The following is a 24,574-nucleotide window of genomic DNA, read 5'->3' as shown; positions in this document are numbered from 1 at the left end:
ACCACATCCATTCATCAGCTGATGGACATTGGGTTTCTCAAGCCTTTTGGCAATTATGAATAATGCTACTATGAACATTCATTACAGGTGGTTTCGCTTTTGGTTTTGTTTTTTTTTTTTTGGAGTTTTGAGCTTTGCTCTGCTGCCCAGGCTGGAGTGCAATGGTGCAATCTCAGCTCACTGCAACCTCTGCCTCCCAGATTCAAGCAATTCTCCTGCCTCAGCCTCCCAAGTAGCTGGGATTACAGGCATCACCACCACACCCGGCCAATTTTTGTATTTTCAGTAGAGACATGGTTTCAGTTTCACCATATTGGCCAAGCTAGTCTTGAACTCCTGACCTCAGGTGATCAACCTGCTTCAGCCTCCCAAAGTGCTGCAATTACAGGTGTAAGCCACCACCCCTGGCCTGCTACAGGTTTTTATGTGACCAGGCCTTTAGTTCTGTTGGCTATGTAGAAGTGAGATCGTTGGTCCTATGTTTATAATCTTTTGAGGAACTGCCACACTGTTTTCAAAAGCAGCTGCACCATTTTGCATTCCTCTCCACGTTCCTATCAACACTGGTCATTTTGATGCTGGCCATCCCCACAGGTATGAAGTAGCATCTCATCCCTGATGGCTAATGATGTTGAACATCTTTTCATACGCTTGATTGGCCATCTGTGTATCTTTGGAGAAATCCAGGACTGACTTTTTAGTTGGGTTGCTTGACTTTTTATTGAGTTGGAAGAGATGTTTTACTTATTCTGAATATCAGTCGTCTGTCAGATATGTAATTTGCAGTTATTTACTCAATCTGGCATATCTTTTATGTTTTTAATGTTTTCTTTGGAGGTGCAAAAGTTTTGAAATTTGATGGAGTTTAATTAATTTTTTTTTTTTTTTTTGTATTAACCAATTTGAAGTTTACCGAGGGCATTTTGTGTGACTTGAGATCCAGGGAAATCAGACCAATACCTTTTCCCCAAGAACATGGAAAAAATTAGAGCCCAGTCAGCTCAGATGTCTGCCTGGCTGGGTTCTGCTTGTGACATCAACAGCATAAAAAGCATTTGACAGCATTTATTGCAGAAAAATAGTAATAGTCTCTCTCATCACCACTTAACCTGAAAAAAGAATTCTAGGGGATTTTCTTGGAGTGGCGGTATGGCATCGGAAAAGGAGCTCTGGGCTTGGACTGTATTTTGACACCCAGCTCTGCAGAGCAACCAAAGGCAAAAATCACATCTCCCTCTCAAATACCCATTTCCTCTTCTTTCTGATGGAATGACACTGTCTCCCTCTCAGCACTGCAGGGAAGAGAGCACAGTGTTTTGCACTCATTGGTTGCCTTATTAAGGCATTATTTCTCTTCATATCTGAGGGAAGATAATGTGGAAAATATGTATCTGATGGTCTTAGAGTAACTCAAAGGGTTGATAGTGGGTGGTCTTTTCAGAGACGCTGGTTTGGCTGACTGCATAGAAGCCAGGACACCAGGTTTTCGACAGCGGCATAGTCAGAGATGGGGAAAGTACAGGGAGAATTCCAGCCCTCACGGAGAGTTGGGTCAGCTCTCTGAAGCCTTTTGGTAGAATGTTTTATGGTTCCTTGAATTCTTTTTTTTCTTACTGGGTGCGTAGAAGGTCTCTGGAGATCTACCTCCCGTTTTGTAATTCTGGTAAAATATACCACAAAATTTACCATCTTGACTTTTTATGTTTGCTTGTTTTTGTTTTGAGACGGAGTTTTGTTCTTGTTGTCCCGGTTGGAGTGCAGTGGCACAGTCTTGGCTCACTGCAACCTCTACCTCCTGGGTTAAAGTGCTAGGATTATAGGCATGAGCCACCATGCCTGGCTGTTTGTTTATTTATTTATTTTTTTGAGACAGGGTCTTAGTCTGTCACCCAAGCTGGAATGCAGTGGCACGAACATGGCTCACTGTAGCCTTGAACTACTGTGCTCAAGCAATCGTCCCACCTCAGCCTTCTGAGTAGTTAGGTCTATAGGCATGTGCCACCATACCTGGGTTATTTTCTTTTTTCTTTTTTTTTGAGATGGAGTCTTGCTCTGTCACCAGGCTGTAGTGCAGTGGTGCCATCTCAGCTCACTGCAACCTCCATCTCCCAGGTTCAAGTGATTCTCTTGCCTCAGCCTCTTGAGTAGCTGGGATTACTGGTGCACACCACCACACCCAGCTAATTTTTGTATTTTTAGTAGAGATAAAGTTTCTCCATATTGGTTAGGATGGTCTCAATCTCTTGACCTTGTGATCCACCCATCTTGGTCTCCCAAAGTGCTGGGATTACAGATGTGAGCCACTGTGCCCAGCCATTTTCTATTTTTATAGAGATGGGGTCTCACTATATTGAGTCTGTTCTTGAACTCCTGGGCTTAAGTGATCCTCCTACCTTGGCCTCCCAAAGTGCTGAGATATTATAGGCATGAGCCACTGCACTCAGCCAACTTAACCATTTTTATGTCTATGGTTCAGCAGCGTTACATACATTCACATTGTTGTGCAGCCATCACTGCCATCCACCCACAGAAGTCTTTTTTTTTTTTCAGTTTGAAAATTGAAACTCTGTCTCAGTTAAACACTAACTCTCCGTTCTTCCCAGCCCCTAGCAACCATCATTCTACTTTATGTTCCTTTGAATTTGACTGCTCGATGAGTGGAACTACACAGTATTTGTCCTTCTGTGCCTGGCTTCTTTCACTCAGAATAATGTCCTCAAGGTACATCCATGTGGCAGCACATGGCAGAGTTTCCTTCTATTGTAAGGCTGATACGTCATCCATCATATGGACAGATCATATTTTGTTCATCTATTGCAGACCTTTTCTGAGCCTTCTGTGTTTCTGACCTGGAGGCGCCAAGCCTACCCACACTGGGGCTTCTGAACCTTATGGAACAGGCCCAGTTCCTGGATGGGGTTTGATGTTTCAGGTTTTTGTTTTCAGCAGTAACCACATTTGTTTTGGGCTCTCTCAGGGATTACCGTGCCATTCCAGAACTGGACACTTATGAGGCTGAGGGACTGGCTCTGGACGATGAGGATGTAGAGGAGCTGACGGCCAGCCAGAGGGAGGCCGCAGAGCGGGCCATGCGACAGCGCGACCGAGAGGCCAGCCGGGGCTTGGGCCGCATGCGCCGTGGGCTTCTATATGGTAGGTCTAGGTTTCTGCATGCTCAAGGTGCTGGGAAGGAGTCCCAGAGGCAAGTAGAAGGTGCTGGGGATGACTGCAGTAGCAGGTGTCTCTTGCCTCCCCAGATAGCGATGAGGAGGACGAGGAGCGCCCTGCCCGCAAGCGCCGCCAGGTTGAGCGGGCCACGGAGGACAGCGAGGAGGACGAGGAGATGATCGAGAGCATTGAGAACCTGGAGGACCTCAAGGGCCACTCTGTGCGCGAGTGGGTGAGCATGGCGGGCCCCCGGCTGGAGATCCACCACCGCTTCAAGAACTTCCTACGCACTCATGTGGACAGCCACGGCCACAACGTCTTCAAGGAGCGCATCAGCGACATGTGCAAAGGTGTGGCTTCCCTATGGCGCCTCCATAAATCCTGCCGCAAAACATTGTCCCAGCAGAGTGAACACGTGAAGCACAGGGCATGTGGCCGAGATGTCTGACAGAGAAATCAAAAGCACTGAGTTTTGCACCAGGGCTCTCCTGCCTGTTGTGCAGTGAGCACATCTGGACCACCAAAGTGTTTTTTGACAAGCTTGAAAAATGGACAGATTTTATATAAAAATCTGGATTATTACCTTGATCTTTGTAATAGGAATTGGCTTTTTTTTTTTTTTGAGATGGAGTTTCACTCTTATTGCCCAGGCTGGAGTGCAATGGCGTGATCTCAGCTCACTGCAATGTCCGCCTCCCAGGTTCAAGCGATTCTCCTGCCCCAGCTTCCCGAGTAGCTGGGATTACAGGCATGCACCACCACACCTGGCTAATTTTGTATTTTTAGAAGAGTTGGGATTTCTCCATGTTGGTCAGACTGGTCTTGAACTTTCAGCCTCAGGTGATCTGCCCCCCTTGGCCTCCCAAAGTGCTGGGATTACAGGCGTGAGCCACCACACCAGAACAGGAACTAACAATTTATTCATAAGTTTTCTTTCAGGCTCTTGTAAGGCATTTCATATTTGTAGTCCTGTAGGCACTCTGCTCATATTTCATTTAACACCCCCCAGCAACTTTGAACACTGCATGACAGGCCCATTTTACGGAGTGGGGAGTTGAGGCTCAGGCTGTGTCACTTAGCTAACTCACAGCTGAAGCATGGTAGAACTAGAAGTGAAAGCTGGGCTTTCTGAGTCAAAGTCAAGGGTCAGGGTGAGTAGGCCCCGCTTCTCACACAGGTATTGTTGCAGCCCTCCCTATGCCTAGTTAACTCTCTTTCCAACATGCCCTCCTCTAGAGAACCGTGAGAGCCTGGTGGTGAACTATGAGGACCTGGCGGCCAGGGAGCATGTGTTGGCCTACTTCCTGCCTGAGGCGCCAGTGGAGCTGCTGCAGATCTTTGACGAGGCTGCCCTGGAGGTGGTATTGGCCATGTACCCCAAGTATGACCGTATCACCAGCCACATCCACGTCCGCATCTCTCACCTGCCTCTGGTGGAAGAGCTGCGCTCGCTGAGGTGAGCTAAGGGCAGATGAGGACGGCAGGTCTGAGCTCAGTGCTGGGTGACTCGGTTGTGAATCTGGCGAGTGGTGGCGGTGTGGGCAGGGCGGGGTGCAGCCAGTAACACCCTCTTCGCTGGTGAGTTGTGGTTGCACAGGAGTGTGATGGGAGGGATCTTGCCAGGGTGGGGGCTGGGCCTAGTTTCCAGGACAGTGTGTTGGGATGCTTTCACCTGCAGCCTGGCCTTTCCCTGGCTCACAACTTCTGATGTGCCCTCTGCCTCTACAGACAGCTGCACCTGAACCAGCTGATTCGTACCAGTGGGGTGGTGACCAGCTGCACTGGCGTCCTGCCCCAGCTCAGCATGGTCAAGTACAACTGCAACAAGTGCAATTTCATCCTGGGGCCTTTCTGCCAGTCCCAGAACCAGGAGGTGAAACCAGGCTCCTGTCCTGAGTGCCAGTCGGCTGGTCCCTTTGAGGTTAACATGGAAGAGGTGAGAAGGGACACAGGGCCCGCTGCCAGCTGTCCTTAAGGGTGCCCAGTATGCAGAGCCTGACTGGCCTCTCTGGCTGTGGAAGAAGTGGGGTAGCCGCAAGGAGCAAGATAGAATTGTGTGTTGGCCACACCCGGGGGTGGACCCAGTGTTTCTACCCAATGGGTTTAGTTTGGCCTACATGGTGTTTTTAGGATTTAAGCTGATATTTAAGTCAGGCAATTTTGTTTAAACCATACAAGTTTATGGCTCCTCTTGAAACAAGGGAAGATCTGGCAAATAGGACCTGCCTCTTACCAAGTCACTCCTTCAGGATGTGTGTTCACCAGTCTCCATGGCGTCATCACTCGAATGGAGCAGCTGCAGTCCCATCGGGCCTTCCCTCAGCTTTTTCTTGGGACATGCCTGGCTTGTGTGGGGCCCCTGGACCGTACCAGCCTCCCGCACCATATTCAGGAGACCTTTCTAAAGCCTCTGGCCTTAAGGTCTTAGGCACATTACATGTGCTTTTGTATTTGAGCATCCCTGTCTATAAATGGGCTCTTAGTCCCTGTGGTGGTGCCCAGGCCCCTTGACTGCCTTGCTAGTGTAGCTGTCCACTGTCCTCTTCTTACCGCTCTGCAGTTCTGAGAAGCTGCAGGCTGGATGCCGGCTGAGCCGCATCTTTGCTCACTCTTCCTATGCCCTGTCTGTTTCCCTCAGGCCCTGCTTCTAGGGACCTGAGATATAGTACCTGATAGAGGATTAACAGTTATAGCTATCATTCATGGGGTACTTATCAGTGCCAGGTGGTAGGTGGCATATTACCTGGTCCTTTTTCACAGCTCGTAAGGCAGGAATTGTTACTGGCCCTCCTTGCCGAGTGTTTAGAGAACTGGCTGAGGTCACCCAGCCAGAATGTGGCTCGGAGGACCACAACTCATTCATCTTGATCCAGAGCGTGTGCTTTTAACTACAGTGCCATATGGTGAGATAATGGACATGAAATGACATGGCACAGTGCTGGCCTTTGATGCTTGAAAGTGATAGCTGAAACTTCCTGTAATTTACTATTTGTCAGATATTAGGTGGATGTTTGTATGACTTGCTTTAATTCTCATTGTGAGGTTGCAGAGAAGGCACAGAGAGAGGAAGTCACTTGCCCAAGATCACACAGCTTAGACACAGAACCCAGGCAGCCTGATTCTAGCATCTGTACTCAAGACAGCTCAGCTTACAGCACAGAGCAGGTGCTGAGTCTGGCAGGGCATCCCAGAGGAATGGTGGCAGGAGTGGGGACTCTCCAATGATGTGCTGGGTCTCCATTCACTCATTCCCTACTATCTTTGGCTCTCCATTTTGCCACTCAGGAGTTGGAAACCTGCCTGTTCTCCCCCTGGTGGGGTCAAGGTTGGGTGACATAGTCAGTGCTTTGAGGCCTTCTGTGTGTCCCTTGCAGACCATCTATCAGAACTACCAGCGTATCCGAATCCAGGAGAGTCCAGGCAAAGTGGCGGCTGGCCGGCTGCCCCGCTCCAAGGATGCCATTCTCCTTGCAGATCTGGTGGACAGCTGCAAGCCAGGAGACGAAATAGTAAGTGGTCAGGGCAGGCTGCAAGGAAGCTTAAGTTGCAGAGGGAATTGGCAGAAGCAGTTGTGGCCAGGGCAGTGGGGGTATCTATGGTCGCAGGGACACTCAGGCTAGGATTTGCATGGCTGGGGCAAAGAGCTTTGTCTCTGGTGAATGGGTTGTTGGAATGGTGGGTTTGGGAGGGGATTTACTGAGTTACTTATCTTGGTGTCTGTGGTGTGGAACACTTAGAATAGGAGAAATTGGAGGAAGGCAGCATGGAGATGGGCCCCCACCCCGCCTGTGGCCCCTTGGTTAACCTCTGACTTATTGGCCCCTCCCTTTCCCCAGGAGCTGACTGGTATCTATCACAACAACTATGATGGCTCCCTTAACACTGCCAATGGCTTCCCCGTCTTTGCTACTGTCATCTTGGCCAACCATGTGGCCAAGAAGGACAACAAGGTCGCTGTAGGGGAACTGACTGATGAAGATGTGAAGATCATCACTAGCCTCTCCAAGGATCAGCAGATCGGGGAAAAGGCAGGTGGAAGGCAGGGCTGGGGACTGCCAGGATGCTGTGAGGGGACATGAGGGGTGGCTCGGGGTTTGGTGGGCCACTAGGGCTCACTGCTCAAACCTTGCCTTATTCTTTTAGAGCCTCAGCTGGGATTCCTTGGTCCTGGAAACCACGAGTCCTTCCTATCCTTTTAATTCCCAGCCTGGAGCTCAGTAAGCTTGTCTGAAAAGGAGGCCCCATGCTCCAGAGGAAGAGGTAGTCTCTGGCATTGGGGATGAGTGAACCTGGCTCTGCTTCCACCGTGGGCCAGCGAGGTAGTGAGATAACTTGGATGACCTCTCTGAGCCTGTGTGATGGGGAGCAGTCCCCTGCTGAGGATTGTGGCAAAGGTTAGAGAAGAGCTCTTCCTTCAGCAGACCATTTTGAGCTCTGGTTTGAAATTGGAACAGAGGCAAGGCAGTGGGATACCTTATGTCATGAGGCGTTCCTAGGGATCCAGCTGTGGCCAACGGGAATTTCCTCAGGAAAACAATCCAGTATGGTGGTTTTTGTTTGTTGTTGTGTTTTTTTTTTTTTTTTCAAATAGAGATGGGGTCTCACTGTGTTGCCCAGGCTGGTCTCAAACTCCTGGCTCAAAATCTTCCTCCCTTGGCCTCTCAGAGTGCTGAGCTTATAGGTGTGAGCCCTTGTGCCCAGGCAGTTGGGCAGTTGGTTTTTAATGCAGGCATTATTACTGAAGGATGAGGAGATAAGGATTTATGTTGCAGAAATACAGCTTAAACAGAATGTTAAATTTCTGTTGATAAAAATCCTTTGCTATTTCTCCCATCCTGCCCCTAGAGTGCCACGTGTTCTCAAGCTCACTGCTCTCCCCTTTTTCTCTCTTCTTTCCTCTTTCTCAAGTCAATTTTCCTTTTTTTTTCTTTTTTGAGATGGAGTCTCGCTCTGTCACCCAGGTTGGAGTGCAGTGGTGCGATCGCGGCTCACTGCAACCTCTGCCTCCTGGGTTCAAGCAATTCTTGTGCCTTAGCCTCTCAAGTAGCTAGGATTACAGGCACGCACCATCACAACTGGCCAGTTTTTGCATTTTTAGTAGAGACAGGGTTTCACCATGTTGGCTAGGCTGGTGTTGAACCTCTTGACCATGCTTGCCTTGGCCTCCCAAAGTGTTGGGATTACAGGCATGAGCCACCGCGCTCGGCCTTCAGATCAACTTGAAAGTTCAGTTTTTAATGCAGAGCAGTTTAGCTCACCCTTTAGCCTCCACTCTCCTGCTGCCCTCTGGCAACATAAAATCCAGATCCCATTTGGCTTATTCAGCAGACTGGGTGATTTCCTTCTGACATGTAAACCCCACCATGAACAGGAGCCATCACTGGCTTACTCACTTCTGTCCCAGAGCCTGGCTGCAAGAGGCACTGAGTAACTCTGAAGGAATGGATGCTGGGGTGAGGAGAGCTGCGTCCAGGCTGCAGGCGAGCTGACTAGTTGTTTTTGGTTGTTTTTCTCCATCCACCCTCCCCTGAAGCCTGTGGAGCCCCCTTCTGGGTTCCTCTGGCACGGCCATAGTTGCCCCATCCTTGTTCTTCTTACCTGTCACATTTTCCCATGTCTGCCTGCCACTTAATAATACACATGCATGGTTTGTTTCCTTTCTTTACTCCTTGAGGCATGTTCTCCAAGTAGGCAGGGTAGTTTTGTGTCTCTGTTCCTTTTCATAAGTGTATTGTGTGGCTTTGCATCCACCGTGAGAAGCTGCTGCAGGCTAGACAGTGAATCCAGTAAGAGCGAAGCATCCAGCGTTTGTGGGCTTATATGTTACTGTAATTGCTCAGGAAAGCTCCAGAAATGCATCCCTGGCAGAGGTTGGTATTGGTTCCAGTTCCTCCCCAGCTCTTGGCCATCTAACCTAGTCTGCCAGGATTTGGGATTCCCATAGGAGAGATGGGTGTTTCTCAGCCTCAGGAGGACAGGAGCTTCAGTTCAGCCAACACACATTCATTCCTGGAAGACATCCTAGGGCCAAGTTCTGGGGATACAGTGGTGGGTAAGTCAGACATGACCCTTGCCCTCAGAGCTCATATTTTACTAGGGTTCCCGATAATAGGAAAGAGAGAAGATCTTTTCATGTAGTTTTACATGCGAGGAAGACAGTCACACTAGCAAAGAAAGCCAGGACTTCCCAGCCTTCTACCCTTGCTACAGAGGCTCATGAGTGCTACCATAGTGGACACCTTTGCAGAATCTCATCCAAGTGTTTGAGCTGATTTCTTCAGGCCTGGGTGGATTTAACCCTGTCGGGGTCTTGCAATCCCTAAGCAGCCAGGCCACCTGTGTCCTACATGCTTATGTGTGTCTGTGCCCACCATGCTGAAGGAACTTCGTGCTTCAGGAACACTCTTCTGGCACCTTCTCTCCCTTTGCTGTGAGGTTCAGCCACTGATCTCCCACTCTTGTTGATTGAAGAGGTGAGAGACCCGTAGGTGAGTGTGTGGCGGGCATGGCATGCCTGAGCACAAATACAGCATCAGCCCAGGCCATCCACATGTGCCTCTGGAGCCCCAGCTTCCAGAATGACTTGTTCCCCAAACGGAGGCAGCCCTGCCCCATTCTCTTGCCTCGATGCCTGCTACTTGTGTTTGCCTTAAGCACCTTCCTCCCTCACTTGTCCCCAGATGACTTCTGTCTTCTGCAGATTCTACCTCCCGCAGGAAGCCCTGCAGGCTTCTGCAGCTGACTTTCTTACTGGTTTTTATTTTGGTTAGTTATCATCCTTGAGGGATCAGGAGACTTCACATAGAAATCCAAGTGCCTGGGGTTTTTTTTTGAGACAGAGTTTCATTCTTATTGCCCAGCCTGGAGTGCAATGGCATGATCTCGGCTCAGTGCAACCTCCGCCTCCTGGGTTCAAGTGATTCTCCCGCCTCAGCCTCCCAGGTAGCTGGGATTACAGGTATATACCACCAAGCCCATCTAATTTTGTATTTTTAATAGAAATGGGGTTTCTCCATTTTGGTCAGGCTGGTCTTGAACTCCTGACCTCAGGTAATTCACCTGCCTCAGCCTCCCAAAGTGCTGGGATTATGGGCATCAGCCACCGTGACCGGCAGTGCCTGAGTTTTTGAAAATCCAAGATCCATGGGTGCTGGCTCTGTGTTCCTCTCTGGTAACACTGACGAAGCTGAGGCACAGCTGCCCTTGCAGGCGGGCCTGTGCCCCGGTTTGCCCCATCCCCTACTCTGTCAAGTTTCATGGCCCTGCCTGCCTTCCGTGGGCCCTGGACACTGATCGAGTAAAGTATTAGAGATCAGGGTCATGCCCGACATTTAGGTTTTAAAGAACTAACAGAAGCAGCACGCAGTCCGAAGCCAGACTTTTTAGGTTTGGATTTTGGCCTAATCCTTAGGATGGTCAGATGACCACCCTTATCTATAAAAATGAGAGGATGAGAGTAAACACTCATAGTTGTTATAAAGATCAAATAAATTAGTGCATATAAAGTACTTGGCTGTTGGTGAGTGCTCAGTATCTAGCAGTTACTGCACACGGCTACAAACGTTAAACTATTTGTACAAAAACTGGATGGGAGAGCCTGTGACAGGCCTGCAGAAAGTATAAGCAGCCAGTAGGTAGGATGAAAATAGATTTAAGCCTGACGCTTTAGGCATTTTACATACATTATCTCAGGCTCACAGTACCCATGGAGGTGGGTGCTTTCTCTCCATTTGCTGGGTAGAGCTCACAGTACCCACTCAGGTGGGCACTATATCTCTGCTGGGTGTGGGAACTGAGGCATAATAGGAGCCAGAGCACCTAGAGCCATGAGCAACATGAGCTTTGGATTTAGATGCATCTGAGGTTGAGTCTTGCCTCTCTAGGAGAAAATGGTTTGACCTAAGCCTTGGTTTCCTCTGTAAGATGGAAAGAAACAAGGTTATTATGAGGATTACATGAGATAATTCATGGAAAGTGCTGTTATTCCCTGGCAGGTCTGGGATTTTATTCTGCCCCACTTTCTAGCCATTAAATTAGCCTGTTACTCCTGGAGTAACTGGGTTAGCAGCAGAAGGCAGAACAGGCAGCGTACGCATTCGCACATTTGCTCTCCTTGTCCTTCAATCCCATGGGGAAGTCCCCTGGATGCAGTGGTTGCTTTGTAGGAGGGGGGCAGAGTTGGGCAATTTATACTGCATAGCAAGCAGGAAGCTCTTGGTCCTGGAGGAAGACTTTACCTCATCCTGTAAGGTTGCTTATTACAAAAACTACCCCGGGGAAATGAGTTGGGTTAAGAGAAGTCAAGGACTGGCAGTCTTGGCACACCCAGCACGAGGTGTGTTGGGCGTGAGAGGTCCATGGAGGGGTCTGCTCAGCATCCCCAGCACAAAGTAAGGGTTTCATAACAGAGTCATTATATTTACCAAGTACTTAGTATCTGCTTATCACCGTCTGGGTGGTTTCTACATAGCAACAGTTCTATGAGGTAGACTTCATCTGTGCCCATTTTACTGATGAATAAACTGAGGCACAAGAGGTTAGATAAGTTGTCCACAGTCACGTAGCAAGTGGCAGTCAGCAGTCTGGCTTGAGTCCATGCTCCCAGTGACTGTATTGTCCCAATGGTTTGTGAGTTCACTGGTTATTGTGAGTTCCATGGGCACTCTGTGTAGCATAAAGCCTGGCCCACATTTAAAAGCCATTGTTACGGAAAATTTCAAACAGGTATGTGGAATGGTGTAATGAACTCTATTTGTCTTAGTCCATTTTCTACTGCTACAATGGAATACCATAGACTGGGTAACTTATAATGAATAGAAATTTATGGTTCTGGAGGCTTGGCACTCCAAAATTGAGGGCTGACGTCTGCTGAGGACCTCCTTGCTGGGTCATCCCATGGCAAAACGGTGAGAGTTTAGAGTGAGAGCCCAGAGGGGACCAGATTCATTCTTTTACAGGGTACCTACTCCCTGGATAGCAGTGCTTTTATCCTCCATTCATGAGAGCAGAACCCTCATGGCCCCTTAAAGGTCCCACCTTCTAATACTGTTAAATGGCAGACTAAGATTCCAACACATGCTTTATACTTTCAAACCATAGCACTCTACCCAGCCTTCACAGGTTTCACCGTGCTTTCTTAATATACCACCCATTCACCCTTAGTATATTTCAAGGCAAATTCTAGACATGCCATTTTTTTCTGTAACTATATCAATATGTATATGAAAAATAAAAGGCTCTTTTTGAATAAACCTAACCACAATACCATTATCTCACCTTAAGACATAATTAACAATTCCTTAATATTCAATATTCTGTTGGTGTTCACATTTCCCTGATTATCTTATCCCTTCCCCCTGTTTTTTACGGTTTCTTGGAGTCATTATCCAAATAAGGTCCATAAATTGTGATTGGTTGATCTCTCTTAAGTCTCCTAATCTTTAGGTCTTTTCTCCATCTCTTTTTTTCCTTGTAATTTTTTGTGGAAGAAACTGGGTCATTTGTCCTGTTGAGCCTTGCAGTCGAGATGTTGCTAATTATGTCTTCATTGGACACATGCCTCTGTCACCTGTGTTTTCTGTAATTTGACAGTCAGGCAGTGAAGCCTAGTCTAATAAATGCTTGTTTTCTTTGACTTATTGGTTTTAAAAATAATGAATTGGTTCTCGGGTGACCCCGTTATCATAACCCATGAATGGGCCCACCTGGCATTGAGGTTTCCATGCTTCAGGTGTCATCCCTGTGATGCTCAAGTGTCCCGTTTTTGCCAGCTCAAACCTATTCCTGTTGGCTCCTGAGTTCTGTTGATATGACCTTTGTTGTCTGAGGGGTTTTTTGCTTTCTGGTAGAAGATATTGCGGGCTCCTCTTTCCTGCCCCAATGTACATTTCCTGCCCCATACCTGGAGTCGGACATTTCTCCAAGAAGCCCTGTGGGAAGTGTTAACTTCCTTTCAGAGGGAGATAGTAGTTAGAGACCTCTCTAAAGCTGCATGAATGTGGTCCTGTAGGCAGGAAACTCAGGATGCAGCCTGCTGGGGGGGTGTCTCCTCACCACCTTCAGGGCTGATTTTCCTGTCTTAGTGCCCTCTCCCTGAGGGGGCCCAGTGCTTTCTGAGCTCCTTTGTCCTGTAATGATGGAAGGATATAGGTGAGCCCACTGCAGGGGGTATGAAGGTTGAGAGTCATCAAAGCACAGCTGTGCTGCAGGTGGAGTTGGAAGCAGTCTACTACAAGCAAGAAATGTCTTTGATGTCTCTGATTCTCTTTAAAATTCATGCAGATTTTGCTGTCTCCCTGTCTCTTTCTCACACACACATACTGAAATAGAAATGTTCCAGTGACTCACCAGTTGAAATTACTTGACTTCCTGGTGGACGAATCTCCCAGATGTGCCACATTGTGTTGATGAGGCAGGCACTTGGCATGAACTGTTGAATTTTTGTTCACCCTTCTGTGAGTTGAGTATTGCCATCTCTCTTTCCCATATAAGGAAACTGAGGCTTGGGGTAGGCCAGTGCCATGACAGGCCTGGTTCTGGTCTCATTTCTGCTCTTGGTCTGTGATCTTGGGAAAGGCCTTTCTGAAATATGTCAAGATGAGGGGTTCAGGTGACAGTTCTTCTAAGCTCTAAAGTTCTGTGATTCTTGAGAAGAGCCAACTAATGACAAGCTTTAGAGTCAGGCAGGGCTTGATACCAGGGCCTGATGCAGTTGCAGCAGCTGTGGAAGTAGGTGTCTTTGAGCTGGGGATGACCCAGTTCCCTGATGCCAGAGCATGTGGGTGACCTATTCTGAGTATCTGTTCCCATTCCCATTGCTCTCCCTCCGTTTCTCAGATCTTTGCCAGCATTGCTCCTTCCATCTATGGGCATGAAGACATCAAGAGAGGCCTGGCTCTGGCCCTGTTTGGAGGGGAGCCCAAAAACCCAGGTGAGCACCCACCTTTCCTCTGCAGGGGTATTAGCAGCTTTCTCTTTAGGGAGCAAACATTCAAAGTACGCAGTGTTTTTAAAGCCTGGGTGCTGGGGAGAAATAATGCATTAAAAGATGGTCAGGCTGGGCGAGACTTGTTCTTCAAGGGAAAAGGTAGCCCTGAGTTGGGCATCCTGGGTGTCAGTCTGTTGGGGATACAGTGTCTGTCTGCTTTTGTGATTTAAGCAAATGTGTCTTTGCTTCTCTTCTATTTAAAAAATGTTTTGTCTTTTAAAAAACTTGTTCTGGGTTTTTGTATGTGTGTGGTTTTTTTTGCCAGTTGAGGGAGACGGAGTTTCACTCTCGTCCAGGCTGAGTGCATTGGCATGATCTTGGCTTACCGCAACAGCTGCCTCCCAGGTTCAAGCAATTCTCCTACCTCAGCCTCCCGAGTAGGTGGGATTACAGGCATGCACCACCATGCCCGGCTAATTTTGTATTTTTTGTAGAGATGGGGTTTCTCCATGTTGGTCAGGCTGGTCTCGAACTCCTGACCTCAGGTTATCCGCCTGCCTTAGCCTCCCAGAGTGTTGGGATTACAGGTGTGAGTCACTGCACCCAGCCTAAAAAACTTAGAAGTACAGAAATGATATTGTCACATGAGTATGTATTTATATTACACTTATAAAACACTAGAAGTCATAGGTAAGGCTGATCTCACCATTGACCTCCCCTTCTCAATCCTGGTCCCTCCCTTTGTGGCCATTTACGATTACATGGCAAACACAGGGTTTTGTGACTACACGCATTTAGGTGTACAAGCACAGCGTCCTCTGCACGCCCAGCGTACCCTGCCAAGCTCTCCTACTCAGTGCCACGTTGGGGCATCTTTTCGTGTTAGTGCATACAGAGCAAGTGCATTCTTTTAAATGACTGTATCATGCCACTGGATACTGCAGTTTATTCAGCTCTCTGTTTGGAGAACACTTAGATTGTTTCTGGTATTTCACATTCTCAGAGGATGTCATGTGTGTCCCTCCTCTGCACCCATGTGTCTTTTCCTGGGAGTGCCCACAGTGGGACTGCGTGGCATAGAACAGTCTTTCTAGAGGGACTGTGCCTTACCATTCCTAACAAGTAGGTTGAGGAATTGCTGAAGGATGCAGCTGTGCCCTTCTCCCCTCACTTCCCACTTTCCCTCTCCCCACTTCCCTTCGTCCCCTTCAGGTGGCAAACACAAGGTACGAGGTGATATCAATGTGCTCTTGTGTGGAGACCCTGGCACGGCGAAGTCACAGTTTCTCAAGTATATCGAGAAAGTGTCCAGCCGAGCCATCTTCACCACCGGCCAGGGGGCGTCGGCTGTGGGCCTCACGGCATATGTCCAGCGGCACCCTGTCAGCAGGGAGTGGACCTTGGAGGCTGGGGCCCTCGTTCTGGCTGACCGAGGAGTGTGTCTCATCGATGAATTTGACAAGGTTGGTCCCTGGGTGACAGAGGCTGATGGGACTCAGGGTGTGTGTGGGCTTGGGCCTTAGTGAGGGGAATGTTGTTAATGGGGTGCGTTGGAACCACATCGGAGACTTAGTGGTAGAGACACAGACCACGCTAAGGGATGCGCATTTTAATCTTGTAGATGAATGACCAGGACAGAACTAGCATCCACGAGGCCATGGAGCAACAGAGCATCTCCATCTCAAAGGCTGGCATCGTCACCTCCCTCCAGGCTCGCTGCACCGTTATTGCTGCCGCCAACCCCATAGGTACAGCAGGCACCCTGGCTGCTGGGGTTCTGGTGGGGCACCAGGAGGTCTTACCTGCTTGAATCAGGAGCCCATGGGATCCCCAGGAGCCAACTTAAGGAAGTCATTGGGCGGCAGAAAGTTCCCCTCTTCTGTCTATGCTGTGAGAGTGGGGAACAATGAAAGTGGGACCCGGTACATCTGGGTTTCCTGTCCAGCCATGTTCCTAGATCCACCTTGGATGTTCTCAGAAGGCATGGGAGGAAAGTCCAATGCTCCTCCAGCCAGGATGGAATTGGTTGTTGGTCTTAGCAGCAAATTCTTAGAGAACCAGGCTCTGTCACCTGCTGTGTTCTTGGTTTTTCCTCCATGGGAAGCAGTGATGCCTTCTGTCTAAATTAGGCTATTTTGGGCATTGCATGGGTAAGCTCTTTGCTGTCTCAGACAGCAGGTGCTAAGTACCCACCCATGTCTTCCTCTTCCACTGCCCTCATCCCCTTCTGCCATCAAAGCGACTTGGGGTCGTGGAGATGGGAGGATGGGGGAATGCACTCTGACCGAGAGGCTCCCCTGTGTTTTAGGAGGCCGCTACGACCCCTCACTAACCTTCTCCGAGAACGTGGACCTCACAGAGCCCATCATCTCCCGCTTCGACATCCTGTGTGTGGTGAGGGACACTGTGGACCCAGTCCAGGTATAGCTTGCATATGCCTATCTGGGGACCTTGGGTGAGGCTAGGGGTCTTACGATGTGCCCCCAGCACATCCAGAAGCTACCCTGATTTCTCTTTCCTTCACAGCACCCCACACCCAGTATAATTCACAGTCCACCAAATCTTGTCATCTCCTGAGCCTGCCTACCTCCCTCACTTCTGCCTCTGACCTGAGGCACTGCCATTGTCTGAACTGGCCTCCTGGCACCCATGTAGACTGTCTTCCAGTTGAAGACATAAATCAGATCAGCCCCATCTTTAACAGCTGCTCAAGGCTTTCTGCTGTCATCAGAATAGAATCACAGTCTTCCCCTTCAGCCCGCCTCTGCCATCTCTGCAGCTACCAACTCCTTGCTCCCTTCCCTCACCTGCACCTGCCTTTCTCTCTCTCAAAAGGGCTGAGCCTTGGGGCTCACAGGGACTCCTTGCTTCTGGCAGGCACTCTCTCATACTGTCATATGACTTGGATTTTGTCATTGTCATCTCAGTTTCCTGTCCTTCAGGGAAGGGCTTTGCCAGGCACCCTTAGCTAGAGGCATCTCCTTGGTCCCTTGATCCCATCACCCTATTGTTCTTCTGAGCATTGCTTTCCATAATTAATTTTTAAGATTATTTGTCTCTTGCCCCGTTGTGGAGGTGAACCCTGTGGGGGCTCTGTCACATTGTCTGGTTTGCCTCCCACACCCAGAACTGCCTGGCTTATGATCAGTATAGTCAGTCTTGTTGAAAGAGCATTGCCCTCGTAGGGCACACACTCAGTTCTTCTCCAAACGCTGACCTCCCCAAGGCTCTGCACACCCAGTCAGACCCACTCTCTCATGGCTTGTCTTAGGACGAGATGCTGGCCCGCTTCGTAGTGGGCAGCCATGTCAGACACCACCCCAGCAACAAGGAGGAGGAAGGGCTGGTCAATGGCAGCACCTCTGAGCCCACCATGCCCAATACATATGGCGTGGAACCTCTGCCCCAGGAGGTTCTGAAGAAGTACATCATCTATGCCAAGGAGAGGGTTCATCCAAAGCTCAATCAGATGGACCAGGACAAGGTGGCCAAGATGTACAGTGACCTGAGGAAAGAGTCTATGGTGAGAGCCCAGGCAGAGCTGGGAGGTGCGGTGCAGAGAAGGAAGTGCAGTCTGAGCCTTCTGACCAATGCAGCAGGGGAAGCGGTCAGTCAGGCCAAAAGGTGCCGGGCGGGTGGCGGGGGTGGGCATTAAAAAAAATGAAGATCGGGGACAGTGGTTCATGCCTGTAATCCCAGCACTTTGGGAGGCCAAGGCATGAAGATTGTTTGAGGTGAGTTCAAGACCAGCCTGGGCAACATAGTGAGGCTCATTCTCCACAAAAAATGTTTTAAAACTTAACTGGGACTGGTAGTGTGTGCCTGTAGTCCCAGCTACTCAGGAGGCTAAGGAACGAGGATCACTTGAGCCCAGGAGTTCAAGGCTGCAGTAAGCTATGAGGACACCACTGCACTCCAGCCTGGGTAATAGTGAGACCCTGTTTCAAAAAAAGATAGGTATTGATATATACCTTAACCATTTTGTTTTAGATGAAATTTAAATGTGCAGTCATTTGTCTGTCTCTGAATAGGGCCAGGGCCTTAATTGTTGGTCTGCTTATTAAATTCCATATTGACTTTGTATAAATTTTGCCCAAGTGAACACAGGTCTTTGGTTCATTCATAGTGGAGCAGACGTTTAAAGGCAACTTGCAAGCTAATGGAATGCAGAATCCTTGTAGATTGCTGTCTCAGCCACACCTAATCAACGCAGCAGCTTTTTTTTAGATTTCTGTCTTTACCAAGTTTTTTCAGAGCATTCTATTTAGTTTTCCTAGAAACAACTACTTTTTTTTTTTGTACTTACCTTGCCCTGGATTATTCAATATTTAGTGTGTGACAATAACCAATACAGCTGGCCACAAATACAACATCCTCTGAGATGCACAGAAGTCAGCTGGTGGGAGCAGAATTGTGTAGGTGATGGTGACAGGCCATAAGCATGCAGCGTCTACTGGCATCTTCCTGTTTCCAGGAGGGATAGGAAGTGTGCTTTTACTGGGCAGCACAGTCAAGTACTCTGCATCTCTCCTGTGACACTGTCAGATGGGTCTTCGTGGCTTGGCTCCTAAGAGTGCCGCTGCTTTATCTTCCTTGCGTCTCTTTCCTGCTCATGGAAGACCTGACGCTGAGCTTCTCTCCAGGCAACAGGCAGCATTCCCATCACAGTGCGGCACATCGAGTCCATGATCCGCATGGCAGAGGCCCACGCACGCATCCATCTGCGGGACTATGTAATAGAAGACGATGTCAACATGGCCATCCGCGTGATGCTGGAAAGCTTCATCGACACGCAGAAGTTTAGCGTCATGCGCAGCATGCGCAAGGTGGGTGTGCACCGAGGCGGGAACCTGATGGGCAAGCTCAGTAAAGGAGGCCACATGTGGATGTCCAAGGCTCTGGCCTGGATGTGTCTCCGGGAGTGGCAGCCTGTCTGACCTGGCTGCTGGCACAGTGAGTAAAGGGAGCGTGGCAGGCGTGGTGGGGGCGGGTGTTTGACTGAGGCTTTTTTCCTGCAGACTTTTGCCCGCTACCTTTCATTCCGGCGTGACAACAATGAGCTGTTGCTCTTCATACTGAAGCAGTTAGTGGCAGAGCAGGTGACGTATCAGCGCAACCGCTTTGGGGCCCAGCAGGACACTATTGAGGTCCCTGAGAAGGACTTGGTGGATAAGGTATGGGCCTGGAAGGGAGTTGAGGGTCGGAGTGTGCTGATTTGGGAACTGTCAGTCTCCCGATGGGGCTCCGTCATAGTGGGTCATGAAGTGGGTGGGCGTTGGTTGATAGCTGTTTATTGAGTGCTTACAGTCTATTGAGTCCAATTCTGTGCCTGAGGTCTGACAGCAGGGGAATAAGATGAGTCCTCTTACTGCCTTCCTATTATACAGAGGTGAAGACAGTCACAGGGCAGCCAACTAACTTATCTCAGTTCACACGCACAGCTTGCAGAGTGAAGATTTGAAGCCCTGTCAGCCAGTCTCATAATTGGCCTTTCCACCCCTGGATATTTTCCTCCCATAAATAGAGGCGGTGGTGTCCGAAAGTGCACTGGAACTGGGGTGCTCTGGAAACGCACTTGTTCTCACATCACTGATGGCCCACTGGACATTTCCTCCTTGCAGGCTCGTCAGATCAACATCCACAACCTCTCTGCATTTTATGATAGTGAGCTCTTCAGGATGAATAAGTTCAGCCATGACCTGAAAAGGAAGATGATTCTGCAGCAGTTCTGAGGCCCGAGGCCATCCAGTGATTCCCTGGGATTCTGGTTTGGAGCAGTCAGACTGCATGGTCAGTGTCCTCTCTGCTTTATGGACACAAAACCGGACCACCTGGTGAACTTGGGATGCTAGGGCCAGGGCTTGTTGCAGGACCTCTGGCTGCACCTGGGACGACTGTTTGTTTCTCCAAGCCTTTTTGCTTCTCGCCTCTGGGTGGGATGCCTTGCCAATGTGTCTTACCCGGTTGCAGAACATCTTGCCGCCTGTGAGTGCTTTGTCTCCACTTGGTGCCTTGGATCAGAGCTGTTGAGTTCAGGATGCCTGCGTGTGATTTGGGAGACAGCCTCCTTACGTGGATTTTAGGACAACTGCTGCTCTCTTGGTGTGAGTTTCGTATCTAGGCTGCTTCTGCCTTTCTAGTTGAAGATGTCTGTAATCTTTTTCAGTTTCCTGTGGGTTTCTGTGCCCCTGTGGTGGAAGAGGGCACAACTGTACCAGCAAGCGGTCTGGGCTCCTCAGTCGCAGGGGTCGGATGTGAGTCGTATGGATTATCCACTTGCCACAATTATCAGCTGCTGTTAGTGCCTGTTTCCCCACTCTCTTATTTGTGCATTCAGTTTTTGTTTCTGTAGTTTTAATTTCTAATAAAGTTGAATATATTAATGCTGGTAACTATCGGCTTCCATTCTGCTTTAATAAGGAACCTGGACTTTCTCTCAAGGCCCTTTCCACCTTCTCCCTCTAGATTTCTGTAGGAGGTAGGTCGGATTTAAAAAGCTGTTTTTTTGTGGATGTAGAGAAAGCAAAAATGATTTGAATCTCCCCATGGAACTTGGTTTGCAGTCACTGCCTCTGTGATATCAACATGGAATCCATGGAAATCCTAGTTAGACATGCATGTTGAAGGACTAGAGATGGTGCAGCCCACCTCCCAGTGGGGCATTACTATTCATCACCTCACCCAGAGATGCTCATGGGCTGCTGGAGGGATTGCGCTTCCTATATTGGGTTGTGATGTCTGTCTTGTCCAAGTTTTCTTTTCTTGAACTTTTTTTTTTTTGTTTTGAGGTAAGTTCTCACTGTCACCCAGACTGGTGTGCAGTAGTGCAATCACCTCACTGCAGCATTGACCTCCCAGGCTCAAGCAATCCTCCTGAGTAGCTGGGACTACAGGTGTGTGCCACTACGCCTGGCTATTTTTTAAAATTTTTGGTAGAGGTCTCGGTGTATTGCCCCGGCTGGTCTTGAACTGGGCTCAAGTGATCTTCTCACCTTGGCCTCCCAAAGTGCTGGAATTACAGGCCTGTGCCACCATGCTCAGCCTGGAGTGACCCTTCAAAAGAAAAGGAGCAGGCCACAGGAAAAGGGGATGAAGCATAGGGCAGGGTAAGGTTGAGGCCAGAGTCAGATGGATCACACAGGACTTGTGCTCTAACGAGGCTCTAGTTCGCTGCAGTAGCCAGCCAGTAAGAGGGTATTGAGGATAGCAGCAATCTCAGGGAGAGCTGGCTGGCCACCAAGTCTTACAGAAAGGAGAAGGGGTGGAAGCGGGGAGACGGGTGATGGAGATTGGGGAAAGTGGACATCGGTGTATTTTGCAGGTTGATTAGAGAAGATTTAGTGATGAGTAAGATGGAGGGGCAAAAAGAGAAAACCTTAGATGGCCAGGAGTGTGGCTGGAGAAATAAGTTGAAGTTTAATGGGGAAAGCCAGGAGCTTTGTTTCAGACGTTGGCTAGACAGGCCTTTTAGGCATCCAAGTAGAAATGTGAAGTCTGGTGAGACTCAAAAAAAAAAAAGGAAATGTGAAGTCTGCAGGCAGGTTGAGTCTGGACTACTGAGCAGAGGTGTGGACATGAGGGGTGGTCATTGCAGCTGCCACTGTGCGTCTGAGTGCCATCATACCCAAAGTGCATAAAGAAAAGATCTGGGCCAGGCATGGTGACACACTTGTAATACTAGCACTTTGGAAGGCTGAGGCAGGCAGATTACAAAGTCAGGAGTTCGAGACCAGCCTGGCCAACATGGTGAAACCCCATCTTTACTAAAAAAATTAGTAGGCATGGTGGTGTGTGCCTGTAATCCCAGTTACTTGGGAGGCTGAAGCAGGAGATTGCTTGAACCTGGGAGGCAAAAGTTGCAGTGAGCCAAGATCATACCACTGCACTACAGTCTGGGCAACAGAGCAAGACTTCATCTCAAAAATAAAAAATGATCCAGAAGGAGACATGATACCTCATCATTTAAAACAACAAAGGAGACAGGAAGAAAATGTGGCAGAAAAACCAGGGGAGAAGGCTGTTTGTGGAAGCCAGGAGAAGAAATTTCAGAAGGCTGAGGTCAGTTGGCTAATGTAGCTGAAAGATCAAGTGAAATGACAAACCTGCCCACTACCATGTTTCATTGAATATAAGATGCCATCCATTATAAGGATCACCATTTTATGTACTTCTGAGAAAAAAAAAAAGATGTAAACATGTATGATGATGTCATCAACCTTAAGACATCCCAATTTGTTTTATTTTATTTATTTGTTCTGAAACGGAGTCTCACTTGGTCGCCCAGGGTGGAGTGCAGTGGCACAATCTTGGCTTACTGCAACCTCCACCTCCCGGGTTCAAGCAGTTCTCCTGCCTCAGCCTCCTGAGTGGCTTGGATTACAGGCATGCATCCTCATGCCTAGCTAATTTTCTTTCTTTTGTCTAGTTAATTTTCCTCCCTCCCTCCCTCCCTCCTTCCTTCCTTTCCTTCTTTCCCTCTTTTTTATTTTTGTGTGTATTTTTAGTAAAGTCAGAGTTTCACCATGTTGGCCAGGCTGGTCTCAAACTCCTAACCTCAGGTGATCCATCCATCTCGGCCCCCCAGAGTGCTGGGATTTCAGGTGTGAGCCACCACACCTGGCCAGGCATCCCAGTTTAGATGTGCATCTTTGAAATACAAGCTTTGTGGTAATGTGGAAGTTGGCATGACCTCGTCCGGCAGTTTCAATGCCATGGTGACGGTGGAAGCCAGGTTGGAGTACGGGTAGAATAAACGGGTGGTGAGGAGGTAGAAACTGCACATGGAGAAAACGCGTGAGAAGTGTGGCTCCAAGGGGTGCATGAAATGGGACAGCCAGCAAGGTATACAGGACCATGGGGAGGCTTTTCCATTGGTGTTTAGGATTGGAAAATTCGATTTTTAAATTCATACAATAGAATTTATTAATGGATTAATTTGAAAGATAATTATGAGTGAAAAAACAAAGATGCCAAAGTATGTGATACATATTTGTAAAAATTTAAAATATGCCGATATTACATAATGTGTGTGTGTATGTGTAAGATAATAAAGGCCAGCGAGGTGGTTCATCCCTGTAATCCTAGCACTTTGGGGGGCTAACTCGGGCAGATCACTTGAGCCCAGGAGTTGGAGACCAGCCTGGGAAACATAGCAAGACCCCATCTCTACAAAAAAAATACACTTAGCTGGACATGGTGGCACAAACCTGTAATCCCATCTACTCCGGGAGCTGAGGCAGTTGGATCACTTGTGCCTGGGAGGTTGAAGCTTCGGTGAACTATGAGGGTGCCCCTGCACTCCAGCCTTGGTGACAGATTGAGACCCTGTCTCAAAGAGAAAACAACAAAAACAAGATAAAATGTGAGCTTGGGTATTCTTGTGTTTTTTTACACATTTATTGAGCTATAGTTTACATACCACATAATTTAAAATGTACAACTTGACCAGGTATGGCAGTGCACACCTGTAATTCCAGCTACTTGGGAGGCTGAGGCAGGAAAATTGCTTGAACCCAGGAGGCAGAGGTTGCAGTTAGCCAAGATCATGCCACTGCACTCTAGCCTGGGCGACACAGCGAGACTCTGTCTCAAAAATAAATAAACAAACAAATAAATATAAATAAAATGTATAACTCAATGATTTTAGCATATTTGCAGTTGTGCAGCCAGCATCACAATTTTAAAACATTTCATCACTCCCCTTCTTCCCAAAAAAACCCCATACCCATTAGCAGTTACTTCTTTTCCTTCTTTTCCCATCAGCCTTAAGCAACCACTAATCTGCTTTCTATTGCTAAAGATTTCCCTAATCTGGACATTTCATAAAAATTGAATCATATATGTGGTCTTTTGTGATGGGCTTCTTTCACTTAGAATAATGTCTTCAAGGTTCTTCCATGCTGTAGCATGTGTCAGTACTTTATTTCTTCTTACTGCTGATCGACATTCCACTGTATGGGTATGCTGCATTTTATTTATGCATTCATCTGTTGATGGGAATTTGGGTTGTTTCCACCTTTTGATCATTATAAGTAATGCTGCTATGAATATTCCTATAATGTTTTTAACTAGACATACGTTTTCTATGCTCTTAGGTATGTATTAGGAATGGAATTATGAGATCATATGGTAACTCTATGCCTAATCTTTTGAGAAACTGCCTGTGTCCAAAGCAGCTGCACCATTTTACATTCCGATCAGCACCTGGTCTCTCTTTTTGATTCTAACCGCCCACCTTAGTGGGATGCCAAGGGGTTTCTTTTTTTTTTTTTTTTTTTTTTTGAGACCGAGTCTCACTCTGTTGCCCAGGCTGGAGTGCAGCGGTGCGATCGGAGTTAACTGCAACTTCTACCCCCTGGGTTCAAGCGATTCTAGTGCCTAAGCCTCCCCAGTAGCTGGAATTACAGGCATGCACCACCATGCCCAGGTAATTTTTGTATTTTCAGTAGAGACGGGGTTTCGCCAGGTTGGCCAGGTTGG

General features: G+C 48.3%; 1 protein-coding gene across 2 annotated transcripts in view; it reads left to right on the top strand.

Moving 5' to 3' along the window:
- MCM2 (minichromosome maintenance complex component 2) overlaps window positions 1-20,487 on the top strand; it is a 31,738-nt gene extending 11,251 nt beyond the window's left edge. For both annotated transcript variants that reach the window (XM_078350150.1, XM_008982265.4), the window contains 14 exons: window positions 2,978-3,153; window positions 3,258-3,518; window positions 4,405-4,624; window positions 4,897-5,104; window positions 6,543-6,677; window positions 7,005-7,196; window positions 14,005-14,098; window positions 15,308-15,558; window positions 15,717-15,843; window positions 16,404-16,516; window positions 17,367-17,618; window positions 18,739-18,921; window positions 19,114-19,269; window positions 19,717-20,487. In XM_078350150.1, the coding sequence (XP_078206276.1) occupies window positions 2,978-3,153; window positions 3,258-3,518; window positions 4,405-4,624; window positions 4,897-5,104; window positions 6,543-6,677; window positions 7,005-7,196; window positions 14,005-14,098; window positions 15,308-15,558; window positions 15,717-15,843; window positions 16,404-16,516; window positions 17,367-17,618; window positions 18,739-18,921; window positions 19,114-19,269; window positions 19,717-19,827 (2,479 nt within the window). In that variant the 3' untranslated portion in view covers window positions 19,828-20,487. The remainder of the gene's footprint in view (window positions 1-2,977; window positions 3,154-3,257; window positions 3,519-4,404; window positions 4,625-4,896; window positions 5,105-6,542; window positions 6,678-7,004; window positions 7,197-14,004; window positions 14,099-15,307; window positions 15,559-15,716; window positions 15,844-16,403; window positions 16,517-17,366; window positions 17,619-18,738; window positions 18,922-19,113; window positions 19,270-19,716) is intronic.
- The last annotated feature ends 4,087 nt before the right edge of the window (window positions 20,488-24,574 follow it).

The sequence above is a fragment of the Callithrix jacchus genome, chromosome 15, assembly GCF_049354715.1.
Source record: "Callithrix jacchus isolate 240 chromosome 15, calJac240_pri, whole genome shotgun sequence".
NCBI lineage: Eukaryota > Metazoa > Chordata > Mammalia > Primates > Cebidae > Callithrix > Callithrix jacchus.
The sequence above is the reverse complement of the archived record's forward strand: the minus strand, read 5'-3'. Positions and strand labels throughout refer to the sequence as shown.